Source organism: Lolium perenne, chromosome 1, assembly GCF_019359855.2.
Source record: "Lolium perenne isolate Kyuss_39 chromosome 1, Kyuss_2.0, whole genome shotgun sequence".
NCBI lineage: Eukaryota > Viridiplantae > Streptophyta > Magnoliopsida > Poales > Poaceae > Lolium > Lolium perenne.
The window spans coordinates 220160949-220174937 of record NC_067244.2 but is presented as its reverse complement, the minus strand read 5'-3'; the positions used below and the strand labels follow the sequence as shown (position 1 = coordinate 220174937).

At 44.4% G+C, this 13989-nt stretch overlaps 1 protein-coding gene across 1 annotated transcript; it reads left to right on the top strand.

Annotated features, from left to right (window-relative positions):
• The first annotated feature begins 1064 nt into the window (after positions 1–1064).
• LOC127327342 (ethylene-responsive transcription factor 8) lies at positions 1065–2280 on the top strand. The gene has a single exon (XM_051354120.2). It carries the CDS (start codon positions 1183–1185, stop codon positions 1933–1935), a length of 753 nt encoding a protein of 250 aa, XP_051210080.1. The 5' UTR covers positions 1065–1182; the 3' UTR covers positions 1936–2280.
• Positions 2281–13989: the final 11709 nt, after the last annotated feature.

Below are 13989 nucleotides of genomic sequence, written 5' to 3'. Positions count from 1 at the left end.
GGCATCTTAGACAATTGCAGCTGCTGCAAGCAAACTTGCGTACGACAAAATAATAATGAAAATGATGAAAGGATACATTTTTAAAACCATATTATTATTGTAATATCATCTACAGGTTATGCATATATGTGCTAAACAAGTGTTAGATTTAGATCATACCGTATTTCAATTGCAAAATATTTAAAACTTCTTTTTGCAAATATTGCATAATGTGCTAGGTCTATGGTTTTTAGCTTTAAAAACATTTTGAATTTCCGGTGCAGACACACAAACCCCAATACCCGATGCACCACGCGTGGCCGAGAAGCAACTAAAAAGTAAGTGTTCCATAAGTTATACAATTTCCGGGGTTTGGATGGAAAAGCGGCCCGCTAAAATTCTAGTGTCGCCACACTGAGTACGAGGGGCGGCGGCGCGCGGATGGTCAAACCGCTTCCCTTGATTGCGCCGACTTTTATTCCGTCGTATAGCAAGACTAACGTCATGTTTCCTTTTACTCGAGGCTACAGTAAACCTTTGAGTTGTCGGCATCTTAGACAAATGCAGCCACTGCAAGCGAACTTGGGTACGGCAATATAATAATAGAAATGGTGAAAGCATACAATTTTAATATTTTTGAAAAACCATACTATGATTGTAGTGACATCTAGAGCTTATGCATATATTTGCTAAACAAGTGTTAAATTTAGATCATACCGTATTTCAAACGCAAAATATTTAATTTTTTTGCAATTACTGCATACTCCTAGTCCAATTTTAGTGCTAGCCATAGAGTTTAGATTTGAAAAACATTTTGAATTTTAGTGCACGCAAAAAACTGCATGCACCATGAAAGTGGGGGAGAAGAACCAAAGAGTAACCGTTCCATAGGTTACGGCAATTTCCGATTTTGTTCGGGGTTGGGATGGAAAAGCGAGCAGCTAATTTCTAAGGAGTTTCTAATGCCGCCACGCAAAAGACGAGGAGAGGGGCGGCGGCGCGCGGACAGTCAAAGCGACTGCGCCGAGTTTTATTCCTTGTTGCCGCTCCACCACTCGCTGCCCATTTGCTTTGCTGCTCCTCCCTTTTTAACCAGCCGCTTCCCCCCTATAATAAGTCCCCCTCCTCCCCACCCGATCCTACACGCATCCATACGCGCTGCGCACACCATCCAACAAGAGACGAAAAGAAGGAAAGGAAACCATGGCGCCGAGGACGTCGGAGAAGGCGGCGGCGGCAGCGGCACCGTCTGCCGCTGCGGCGACCGGGCTTGCGCTCGGCGTGGGCGGTGGAGGTGGAGGTGGTGGTGTGGGGACGCACTTCAGGGGCGTGAGGAAGCGTCCGTGGGGCCGGTACGCGGCGGAGATCCGCGACCCGGCGAAAAAGAGCCGCGTGTGGCTGGGCACGTACGACACGGCCGAGGAGGCGGCCCGCGCCTACGACGCCGCCGCGCGCGAGTACCGCGGCTCCAAGGCCAAGACCAACTTCCCGCTGTTCCCGTCCGCGCTGGCCACGGCCGTGCCCGTCGGCGCCGGCGGAGACGGCAGCCGGAGCAGCAACAGCAGCACCGTGGAGTCGTTCGGCGGCGACGTGCAGGCGCCCATGCAGGCCATGCCGCTCCCTCCCGCGTCGCTGGAGCTCGACCTCTTCCACCGCGCCGCCAACGCCGCGGGCGGTGCAGGCGCCGGCGTGAGGTTCCCGTTCAGCGGCTACCCCGTGTCCCACCCGTTCTACTTCTTCGGCCAGGCCGCGGCGGCCGCCGCCGCTGGGTGCCACATGTACGGCAGCAGCATGCCTCCGCAGGTGACCGTGGCGGCCGTGTCCCAGAGCGACTCCGGCTCCTCGTCGGTGGTGGATCTGGCGCCGTCGCCGCCCCCCGCCGCCGCGTCGGCGCAGAGGGCGCCCGTCGATTTTGACCTGGACCTGAACTGCCCGCCGCCGGCGGAGCTCCTCTGATCGTTTGGGCGCCGGAGTTTTTTAGCTGATATGATCATGACTCGCTAGTAGTTTCGTTCGTCGGTTTTTTTTTTCTCTCTTGTATGTTTAGGCGTCCGGCCCTCTCGCGTAACGGAGGAGAGGGGTAGATCTGTAAATACGGTTTCCTTTTTTTCGCCGGAGGGGAGTACAGTGGTTAGCTTGAGATGGAAGAAGACCCGAGATGTACTGCCGCCCAAGGCAAGGCAAGTCCTGCCGGCGTTGTTATGGACCGAATTATATTGAGTTATTACTACTTGGACAGCCTGGAGAAAAGACTCGTACTGTATTTATTTGGTAATAATATACTTATTGAATGTTTTCTTATTTTTGCATCTACTACTAGACCTGTGCTCCATCTGATCTGAGATGTCTTGTGCTGTTGAAATGGAAACGGAAACGGAAGTGAGTGCGTTTTTGGTGGCGTTTGCACATCCGTCGCCTCAGCTGGGATCTTGCTTCCGACCCATGCAACATGATCATAATTGGGCGGTTGAAGAAGAAGAAGAAATGAAGGTCGAGTCGTGCTGCATGGATTCTCTACGTGTCGAATTTACTGCGACTGTCAGTGACGGTATTGCGCTCCCGATCAATCGCCATTAACGACGAGATGCCGTTCCTCCGGGGGGAAAATTGTCGCTGTCCCCCACCTTTGAAGCTGTTGGCGGCACAAGTGGGCAGCATATATTGCTGTCGAAAGAAAACACACGCGTAACAAGATAAATCGCTCTCTAGCTAGCTAGGCTGCCGTCCTCTGTGTGCCGACGGAGAAATAGTATAGTGCGGACGGACGCGCGGGCCATGCTTTGGCCAGGTCTCCGAACGCGGGCGGGCGAGCGGCGGTATCCAACTGTCCGGCGTCAGAGCGGGCGGCGGGAGAAAAATAATAATCGCGGCCGGGCGGGCCAGGCTGTGTGTTTCCTACGGCGGGAGGAAAGGGGAGGCATGTGGATAAGGAAGGAGCGTGAGAGCGTGGTTAGAAAATTGAAAAGAAAGCGGGCGCCGCGGCGGCCGCCAGCAGCGCGGTGGTGGCGGGCCCGGCGGGGTGGCGGATGGATCTTTCCTCCGTCGGTGTGGGTGTGGGCCGTGGTGGTACGGCGGCGATGGTGACCGTGCGCGCGCGCGGGGGGCGTGGCGCGGGGCGGTGGTTGGTCGCCCTCTTTTGCGGTCGATTTTGACAAAAATAACCTAAATCTAGAAAGATCTCACAAAATAACCTGGTTTCGAAAAGATTTCACAAAATAACCTTTTGCTTGGCTCCGCACAAGACGGAGCCATGCTCAGTAGCACGGCTCCGTCCCAGGTGGAGCCAAGATGAGAAGCACGGCGCCGTTGCAGGTGGAGCCAAACTCAATAGCACGGCTCCGTCCAGGGTGGAGCCAAGATCATAAGCACAACGCCGTCCCAGGCGGAGCCAAGCTCAGTAGCACAGCTCCGTCCTAGGTGGAGCCAAACTCAGTAGCACGGCTCCGTCCCAGGTGGAGCCAAGGTCCTTAGCCGTTTTCTAACAACAATTGAGAGTGGTTCATGCACCTAGTGAGGACCAAGTTTATTGAGCCCAACATCGAGGTTTGCATCATTTCGGACCACCACCAAGCGATACTCAAGACAATTATTTTCTATTTTGTGCTCATTTCCATTTAAATGGTTGATACGTCCAAATTGCATCACTATTTTATATCAAAATTTACTGTTATTCACTGATATATTTCACATTTGGAGATGATACTTATGTTATTTCATCTATTTTTGCATGTTTTATGATCATTGGAGAATTAAGTGTCGGAGTTGGAATTCTGCTGGAAAAAGGACCGTCAAGATACCATATTTCTGAATATCAGAAATTCCCGGAAAATACCCAAAAGTTCCTATTTTCCAGATGTCGGAGGAAGCCAAAAGGGGAGCCTGGGGTGGGCCAGGAGGGGCCCACACCACCCCTAGGCGCGGGCCACCCCTGGTCGCGCCTAGGCATGGTGTGGTGGCCCTGGCCAACCTCTGACAACGCCCCTTTGCGTATTTCATCTCCCGAGAACCCTAAGACTCAGGTGAGGATCGCATAAATATTCCGCTACCGCGATGGGGCGGAAAATAACAGAGCGAGAAAAGCTCTTCGGCAGGCAGAAATCTTCCGGGGAAATTCCTTCCCGGAGGGGGGAAATCGTCGCCATCGTCACCGTCATCGAGCTGGAGTTCATCGGGATCATCATCATCATCTCCATCACCAGCACCATCATCTCCGCCATCTCCACTCCGTCCCGCTGTAACATCTTGGGTTTGATCTTATCTAGTTCATAGGGGAAATTTTCTCGATGTTAATTACTCCTTGTAGTTTGTGATATCCTAGGTTTAGAGGCTACAAAATGAGAGAATAGAGATGTGTGCATTGCATTAATGCATAGAAAATCCGGAGAATTTTCACGCTTTCAGATAAAACTTGTCACGGTAACTAAAGTTTCACTTGACTTGATGGAATTGAAGTAGATCATCAAGTCAAGTGCTATAAACTTCACTGTGATCTTTGCTAAAGTCTTATTTTGGGTAGAGATGATTTGATCTATGAGCTAGATCAAATGGGATTAGCTTTACTATAACAATACCTTAAGTGAGGATCAAATACCAGATCTTATAAAAGATCTCAACATGGTATTCCTTACAACAGCACATGAATGTTTATTCAACTATAAACCAACGAACAAAAATAATTGTGCAGAGATGCTATTAAGTGAAACCATTGGATTAAGGTTTATGTGCAGAATGTTATTCATCATTATATTACCTCTGGTTATGATTCATATGATGTCTTGTGAGTAGTTCGTTTAGTTCTTGAGGACATGGGAGAAGTCAAGATGTTAGTAGTGGAATTATGTTGAGTAATATTTAATGGTTTGATATTTAAGTTGTGGTGCTATTCTTCTAGTGGTGTCATGTGAACGTCGACCACATGTTGACGTGTCACCGCGGTTCCAAAGAGTAATGTCAAGGAACAATTAATATCAAATTGAGAAGAATAGAGACTTGCTATGGTACATCTTCTAATTTTGCACACATAACCACCTAAATGAAAATAAACATAAAATAGAAAATAATTGTGTTGAGTATCTTTTGGTGGCGGTCAGAGATGATGCAAACCTCTCCGTTGGGCTCAATAACCTTTGTCCTTGTTAGTTGCATGAACCATGTACTCACAATTATTTTTGCAAAACGGCTAAGGACCTTGGCTCCACCTGGGATGGAGCCGTGCTACTAAGCTTGGCTCCACCTGGGATGGAGCCGTGCTACTGAGTTTGGCTCCGCTAGGGACGGCGTTGTGCTTCTGACCTTGGCTCCACCCGGAACGGAGCCGTGCTATTGAGTTTGGCTCCACCTAGAACGGAGCCGTGCTATTGAGTTTGGCTCCATCTGGTGCGGAGCCAAGCAAAAGGTTATTTTGTAAAATCTTTTCAGAACCAGGTTATTTTATGAGATCTTTCCAGATTTAGGTTAATTTTATCAAAATCGACTCTTTTGCGCTCGTGACCTCGGGAGTAACGTGAGCGTGTGGGCGACGACGCGCCCCACCCCGCACGGGCCACGTGTGCCGCCGCTGCCGGCCGCTCCCTGCCGGCCCGGGATCCACGATGCGGCCCGCAACCATGTAACCATCATCTGTGGCCATCCTCTGCAGGCAGATCTCAGGGAGGTTGCGCGCACGGGATGCGGGGAGGAGACCTGGCGTGCGTGGTCGCGGCAGACAGCGGGGGGAGCGGGACCCACCGGCGCAAGGGTGTGCAGTGATTCGCGCGGCGGCAGTTTCGGCCCGAGCCCGCGGGCATCGGGGTGGGCCCCGACCGCGGCGCCGCGCCTGCCTTGCCTGATCCATCACTCCTGCCAGCCACGCAGCCGGACGGACGGACGCCGGTTTCGTCGCGGCTCGGTGGAGCTGGTGGGATTTTCTATTGCTTTTCTTCGTGCGGCGACGGCGGCTTGCTCGACGAACAGTTGTTTTTTCTTCTTTTCTTTTGTACGTGTTCGCGTGGGAGGAGGCCGGGGAATCAGTTGCGCCACGACCGGAGGCCGGCAGTAGACTACTACTACTGCTCCGCTCGTGAATTTCGTTGGCGGCTCGGTCGCTCGTTCGTTCGCTCGAAAGCGACGCGCCGCCCGGCGTCAATTCCTACAGTAACAAATTCGGTCGCACGCACAAGATACTAATGCTACGCCGTCGGATAGACACGTACAACGCCAAGAACTAGCCGCAACGTAACTTTGCGTATTTTTCCGAAGATAGTTTCTGCGAAATCAACACCTTGTCCAACACCTTTCATACAAACACAAAAATTTGTTGAAAACCATTTGTTTTTGTGTTACATTCATTCATTGGCAACAAAATCCACCAAGAACGACAACAAAAAAAAAAGCACGGTTAATTAGAACTAGCGGTGGTTGCGTAGTATTTGCCGATATAGGACTGGCAGTGGTTGCGTCTGTGAGGTGTGCGATCGAGATTTTAGACACGAGTTTTTATGCGGAGGCGCCACCAATACACAACCAACGGAAAAGACAGAATACAACCCTAGACAATGTTAGATAATGCTAGTAGTTATTTCACAACTAACCGCGAACGTCTTTAGCCCTCTTTACTAACTTTGCATCGAGTTTGCGCTCTCTACTTAGTTTTCTTTTGATATCGCTTTCCTCCCGAATAGAATTGCAAACAAACAATTATGTCACTACGTTGTTTGGAATCAAAGCCCAATGGACTCGAGTGGTCGATAAAAAAACACATGTTTTCGGACTAACTTTTCTATCTTGTATTTGTAGGCATTCAGTAGTCCCAGCATGATTGGATGTTCCATTCAAAACCTCCAGTTGGATTCGGCGTAACCTCTAAAAACACCGTGGGCAAATGACTCAACCATCGAACGCCCAATCATACGCGCCTTAAGGGATAAACCCTTATTTAGCCAACCGGGAAGCGGCACTACTTGAATAACACAAATAGCTCAATCCCTTGCTTCAATGCTAGATTCGGACTCATACCTCCTCAGGTCTATCTACTGCCAAGGTTATCACTATAACAATGTCGTGAATATTATGTATGCATCCATCTGCTTGCCTCAAGATCTCAGATTGGTATCCATGATTTTCACTAGTTAAAGTGACGACATCGTTCAAGACAACAATTCTTGAAGCATTCAAGACACAACATCAACTTTAAGAAACAAGAACTTGACCCGGTGTCTTCGAATGCTCTGATGTAACAACGATATGCTTATAGACAACAACTTGAGGAACTCACGAGTGCACCTATTCACTTGATTCAAGCACCATAACTCGCAATTGTGAGACTTTTGTTATATGCCTCAATCAACATATAAAACCGCGCTAGTATAGTACCATGAAGCACACCTATCTGCTTGACTACATAAAGAATTAATTGGTGCTTATAGAGTCTATATGCAGTGGCCACCCCCAATGTTGATGAACGGTGAACTTGAAGAACTTGGAAGCGCACACACCAACTTGAAGCATAAGCTTCCTCATGGCGTTGAAGAATTTGGATGTTCTCAACAGACATAACAAAACGACAATCAACGAAGATTTCTTGGATGCATACTCCGCTTGAAGAACCACATGGTGGAGTTGGGGACAAAAGGCTTTATTCTACTTTGCAAGATAGCTAGAAGAAGAGAGGGAGAGACAACTCTTTGCTCAGTTCCCCGGGAGTTCGATATAAACCCTCGAGTCATCTTTGTGGGGAAAATTGCTTCCTGGACTACACACTCTGCACTTGGAGTCCCAACGTTTCAAGAGTTTTTGCTGGTGTTGTAAGCTCCATCAAGACATATTTTCTGGCGCCGTTGCCAGGGAGCTGGAAGAGTTACATCGTAGTGGTTGTTGCGTAAGAAGTATTTTCTGGTGTCATTATCGTGAAGAAGCATCTTACAACTGCATCTTACCTAAGCTTGGGGAGGTTGCACCACTGTGAGCTCTCTTATCTCTTTTAGATTTTGCATCGTATTTTATTTGTCTTGGTTTTAGTCTTTGCTTTTTAGTTCATTTTCATAAAAATTCATAAAACACATAAAAATTAGTAGTAATTATCTTATGAAAATCATGGGCGAAAGAAATACTAAGTTGTGTGATTACACAAACACTCCTAACGATCATTTTATTGCTAAGCCTATCACTACACTTGAAATAACTACAGAAAGCTTTGAAGTAAGTCCTGGGTTATTAAATCTTATAACTAGGGAACAATTTGGCAGTAGTGCTAGTGTAGATGCCTCTATGCATTTAGATGATTTCTCTGAAATTTTTAATATGCAAAAGTTTAAAAGTGTGGAAAACAATATTGTCAAACTTAAATTATTCGCTTAGAGGAAAAGCTCGGTTATTATCATTACCTACTGCTAGTATCAATTCTTGGGATGATCTTAAAGAAGCTTTCATTAAAAAGTATTACCCACCTGTTAAGATCTTACAAAATCGAAATAACATCCTATCATTTAGATAAAATGATAATGAACATTTAGCAACAACCTGGGAAAGAATTAGAAACATGCTTAGAACTTGCCCATCATATGAAGTTAATGAATGGACTATTTTACACTTTTTTTATAATTGGTTAAATATAATGTCTAGAAGCATGATAGATTTCACTGCGGAGGGTGCTTTTATGGGTAAAATTTTGCCCGAAGCTAATGCCATGTTAGAAAGCATGCTACATAATCATAGTCAATGGAACACTGAAAGAGCACCCAATCCCAGTAATAAAGTGCATTCAATTGAAGGAAAAAATCATATATCTAATAAAATTGATGCCATACTTGCCTACATAGCCAAGCAAAATAATGGCAATGTCCCTGTACAAGAATTAGTTGGAAACAATAATAAAAATGTGGATGTTAATTTTATAAGAAACTTTTGCAACAATGGGTATGGGAACAACTATAATAACTCCCATGGTCGGCCACCTTATGTGCCCAACAAATATGCTAGTGGTAATAACTCTAATGAATTATAAAGCACCATTAGATCTTTTATTGCAACACAAAAAGAGTTAAATAAAGAGTTCATAGAAAAATTTGAAAGAAAGATGCTTTGAATGATAAAGTTGACCTCTTTCATTGCAACACATTAGATCTTTTATTGCAACACAAAAAGAGTTAAATAAAGAGTTCATAGCAAAATTTTAAAGGCAAGATGCTTTGAATGATAAAACTTGAAAGGCACCATTAGAAATTTTATTGCAGCACAAGAAGTTCTTTCAAAAAACTCCTAGAATAAGAGCCGTGAAGTAACAATTAAATATGTGCAAGAAGTTATAGATAAATCTTGGGAGGCTCAAAATGCTATTGATGAAAAATAAACACTTATGCCTGCTAATGATAAACAATTTGAAGAAGTGAAAATGCTTAGTGAGGTAAGAGAGCCACCTTTGAATCTTGATAAATGTAGCTTGCATGAATTGATTGCTATACTTGAGAAATTTTCTAAAGATCCCACTATTAATGTCAATCAAGCTGGTTCTGGTTCCTATATTGCTAACTATGTCATTAAAGAAAAGATACAAAGATACAATAAAGAGGCTATGGTACCACCTAAGCTTGGGGATGCTTGGATCGCCAAGATTTTAATTTCTATTGATAAAGAAACACACCATGAAATTTTAGATTTAGGATCTAGTGTTTCTGTCATATCTAAAGAGCTATTTGAATTACTTAATCTAAAAAATATGAAAAACAATACTCTATTAATTTACTACTTGCTGATGATTCAACCAAAAAGGCTTTAGCAAGAGTTAATGGTGTAATGGTTAAATTGCATAAGACATATGTGCGTGTTGATATTATTGTTATGGACATGGGTAGCAATACCTCTAGTCCTATAATCCTTCGGAAACCTTTTCTGAGAACAACAAGAGTTATCATTGATTCTAAAGAAGGGAATGTCAAATTACAATTCCCACACAAGAAGTGTATCAACCACTTTTCAAGAAATAAGGAGGTAGCATTTAAGCTACCACATAATTTCCATGACACTTGAAACAAGTAAGTAAACCTAGCTATATGGCTATAAAGAAAGCGCTTTACGAGAGGCAACCCGAGATGTTTTTGTTTTTGCTTTTGTTGTACATGCTTGCTATAGCATGTTAGTTTTATTTTATTTTACTCTCTGGTTTTACCCATTTGGATGTTTAAAGTTGCAAACATGATATGAAGTTGTTGTTTTCTGTGCTGCACTTTTATTGCATGATTTTTCTGATTTTTTGGTAACTCCTAAATCTTGATAAATTCACATTATCTGTAACTTTTCATCCTCTATATGCACGTAAATTGGCTAAAATTCCTGATGTGTCTAATTCGTATTAAAATTCAATTTTTCTGCAGCAAAAAATCTGGATAGATTCTGCCTTTCAATGTTAGATCCATTCTTTTGAGAAGCAAAACGATTTTTGCTTGAGACCTTTGATCTGCTAGAATGAGTAGAATATTATATGCTCTCTCGTTCATGAATATATAATTTTATTTACGATAAAAATAGCAGAAAACATGATTTGTTTGTACCTCTAATGTCACCCCATGGAAAATAATGAGAAGAGAAGTTTGTGCTGAAGTTTTTTCTCGAGGAATGGAGGAATATCACACTAATATCAATTAAAGTATGGTGAATATCATAAGCTTGGGGATGCTCCTGGTTTGAGCACCTCTAAACTCTGTTTTTCAGTAATACAGAATTTTCGCAAAAACTTGAAGAGTCCTTGTTTTATTTTTGCCTAGATTTATTTTTAAAATGAAAGGACCGTCATATTGAATGTTCATAATGCATATGAATGATATATTGGACAAAACTCTGTTATATATTAATGATTAAAGAAAATTAAGTTGCATGATTATAAAAAAAGGAGGAATGCCTTGATGCATGTAAACTGCGTACACGAACTTTGCACTTTATTGAAACATATTAACACATATTTTCATCTTATATAATATTATTTCCATGTTTTATGATATTTTAGGGGATTTTCTAAACAATCCCCTCTCCTCCACTTCTGATTCTATTTGGCAGAAAACGCCTATTTTTAGTGCTTTTTTACTTTACCGGAGCTACGGGTCTCGTAAAAGGGCAAGGTCAGGGGCCACACTTCAGAAATTTTGAGATAAAAAATGAGCTAAAGCGGGCCACCAGAAGGTCAAAGTTCTTGGAAATAGGGTCTATGGCACGCCCACCCCCTTTGGGCGCGCCACTAGGGTCCTTTCCCACCTCGAGCGTCCATTTCGCCTCAATATTTTACGAACCGACTTGTTTTGACCTAAAAACCACTATATATACGACCCCCAGGGGATTCGTCAAGGCTATGGAGGCGAAGATCAAAAACACATAAATAGAGAGTCAGCAGGCCGACGCCGGCGGATATCGGAGGGGGAAAATGTTGTCGGAATCGCCTCCAGTGGACTCCACCCGGACCCTCCGGTGAGGGCATCATCAGCATCTTCATCAGCATCTACAGCATTACCATCTTCATATACCCCTTGTAATCTCTCGGCAAACATGATGTGTGAGGCAATATATTGTTTTCCCATGATCTATTGTACCTCTATGTTGATGTTTGAGTAGTGACTTGTTCATAGAAATTGTGAGATAGTTTGCAATGGTTGCACATAAGTATTTGTTATCTTCTATGATGATCTCTTGTACTGATATATGAGTGCACACATATGTTGGGAGATGCATAAGGTTGTCACCGTTGCATGTTGATAATATGAGGGACATATGGAGCCTGACAGAAACCATGTCGCAATTATTAGATGCATGTTGTATTAATCATGATTAACCGAACGAGGGGTATAACTATGAAGACATTTAAACTTACAGCGGTGGTTGGACTTTATGTCTTAATAATTCCTATGTTTGCTCATACCTATTGTGGTGACTCTGCGTACCACTGCATGTTGTAGTATGCCAGTTGATACGTCTCCGACGTATCGATAATTTCTTATGTTCCATGCCACATTATTGATGATATCTACATGTTTTATGCATACTTTATGTCATATTTATGCATTTTCCGGCACTAACCTATTAACGAGATGCCGAAGAGCCAGTTGCTGTTTTCTGCTGTTTTTGGTTTCAGAAATCCTAGTAAGGAAATATTCTCGGAATTGGACGAAATCAACGCCCAGGGGCCTATTTTGCCACGAAGCTTCCAGAAGACCGAAGGGAAGACGGAGTGGGGCCACGGGGCGCCGCCACACTAGGGCGGCGCGGCCCAAGGGGGGCCCGCGCGGCCCTAGCGTGTGGGGCCCCCGTGTGGCCCCCTGACCTGCCCTTCCGCCTACATATAGTGTTCATCGCGAAACCCCCAGTACCGAGAGCCACGATACGGAAAACCTTCCAGAGACGCCGCCGCCGCCAATCCCATCTCGGGGGATTCAGGAGATCGCCTCTGGCACCCTGCCGGAGAGGGGAATCATCTCCCGGAGGACTCTACACCGCCATGGTCGCCTCCGGAGTGATGAGTGAGTAGTTCACCCCTGGACTATGGGTCCATAGCAGTAGCTAGATGGTTGTCTTCTCCTCATTATGCTTCATTGTCGGATCTTGTGAGCTGCCTAACATGATCAAGATCATCTATCTGTAATACTATATGTTGTGTTTGTTGGGATCCGATGGATAGAGAATACTATGTTATGTTGATTATCAATCTATCTATGTGTTGTTTATGATCTTGCATGCTCTCCGTTATTAGTAGAGGCTCTGGCCAAGTTTTTACTCTTAACTCCAAGAGGGAGTATTTATGCTCGATAGTGGGTTCATGCCTCCATTAAATCTGGGACAGTGACAGAAAGTTCTAAGGTTGTGGATGTGTTGTTGCCACTAGGGATAAAACATTGATGCAATGTCCGAGGATGTAGTTATTGATTACATTACGCACCATACTTAATGCAATTGTCTGTTGTTTGCAACTTAATACTGGAAGGGGTTCGGATGATAACCTGAAGGTGGACTTATTAGGCATAGATGCATGCTGGATAGCGGTCTATGTACTTTGTCGTAATGCCCAATTAAATCTCACAATACTCATCATATCATGTATGTGCATTGTCATGCCCTCTCTATTTGTCAATTGCCCAACTGTAATTTGTTCACCCAACATGCTATTTATCTTATGGGAGAGACACCACTAGTGAACTGTGGACCCCGGTCCATTCTTTTACATCGAATACAATCTACTGCAATACTTGTTCTACTGTTTTCTGCAAACAATCATCATCCACACTATACATCTAATCCTTTGTTACAGCAAGCCGGTGAGATTGACAACCTCACTGTTTTGTTGGGGCAAAGTACTTTGGTTGTGTTGTGCAGGTTCCACGTTGGCGCCGGAATCCCTGGTGTTGCGCCACACTACATCTCGCCGCCATCAACCTTCAACGTGCTTCTTGGCTCCTACTGGTTCGATAAACCTTGGTTTCTTACTGAGGGAAAACTTGCCGCTGTACGCATCACACCTTCCTCTTGGGGTTCCCAACGGACGCGTGCTGTACGCGTATCAAGCTCTTTTTCTGGCGCCGTTGCCGGGGAGATCAAGACACGCTGCAAGGGGAGTCTCCACATCCCAATCTCTTTACTTTGTTTTTGTCTTGCTTTATTTTATTTACTACTTTGTTTGCTGCACTAAATCAAAACACAAAAAAATTAGTTGCTAGTTTTACTTTATTTGCTATCTTGTTTGCACTCTATATTAAAAACACAAAAAAATTAGTTACTTTCATTTGCTTTACTTATTTCATCATGTTTCCTTTCAATTTTACTGTAAAAGATATACCTGTGGGACAAGGGTCTATAATTGGAAGAGATAATATAGAAGAATTTTTTACCCACGTTAGTATGCATGAGGAACTTAAAGATATACCTCTTGCAAAAGCTGTCCCTACTTATGAAGATGCCTCTGTTTGTTTGGTACGCATGATGGAAGCTAGATTTATTAGTCTCAACCCCGTGATACAACACATGTTTCTTACACTTTCTGATATGGAGAGGGGAGAGAAG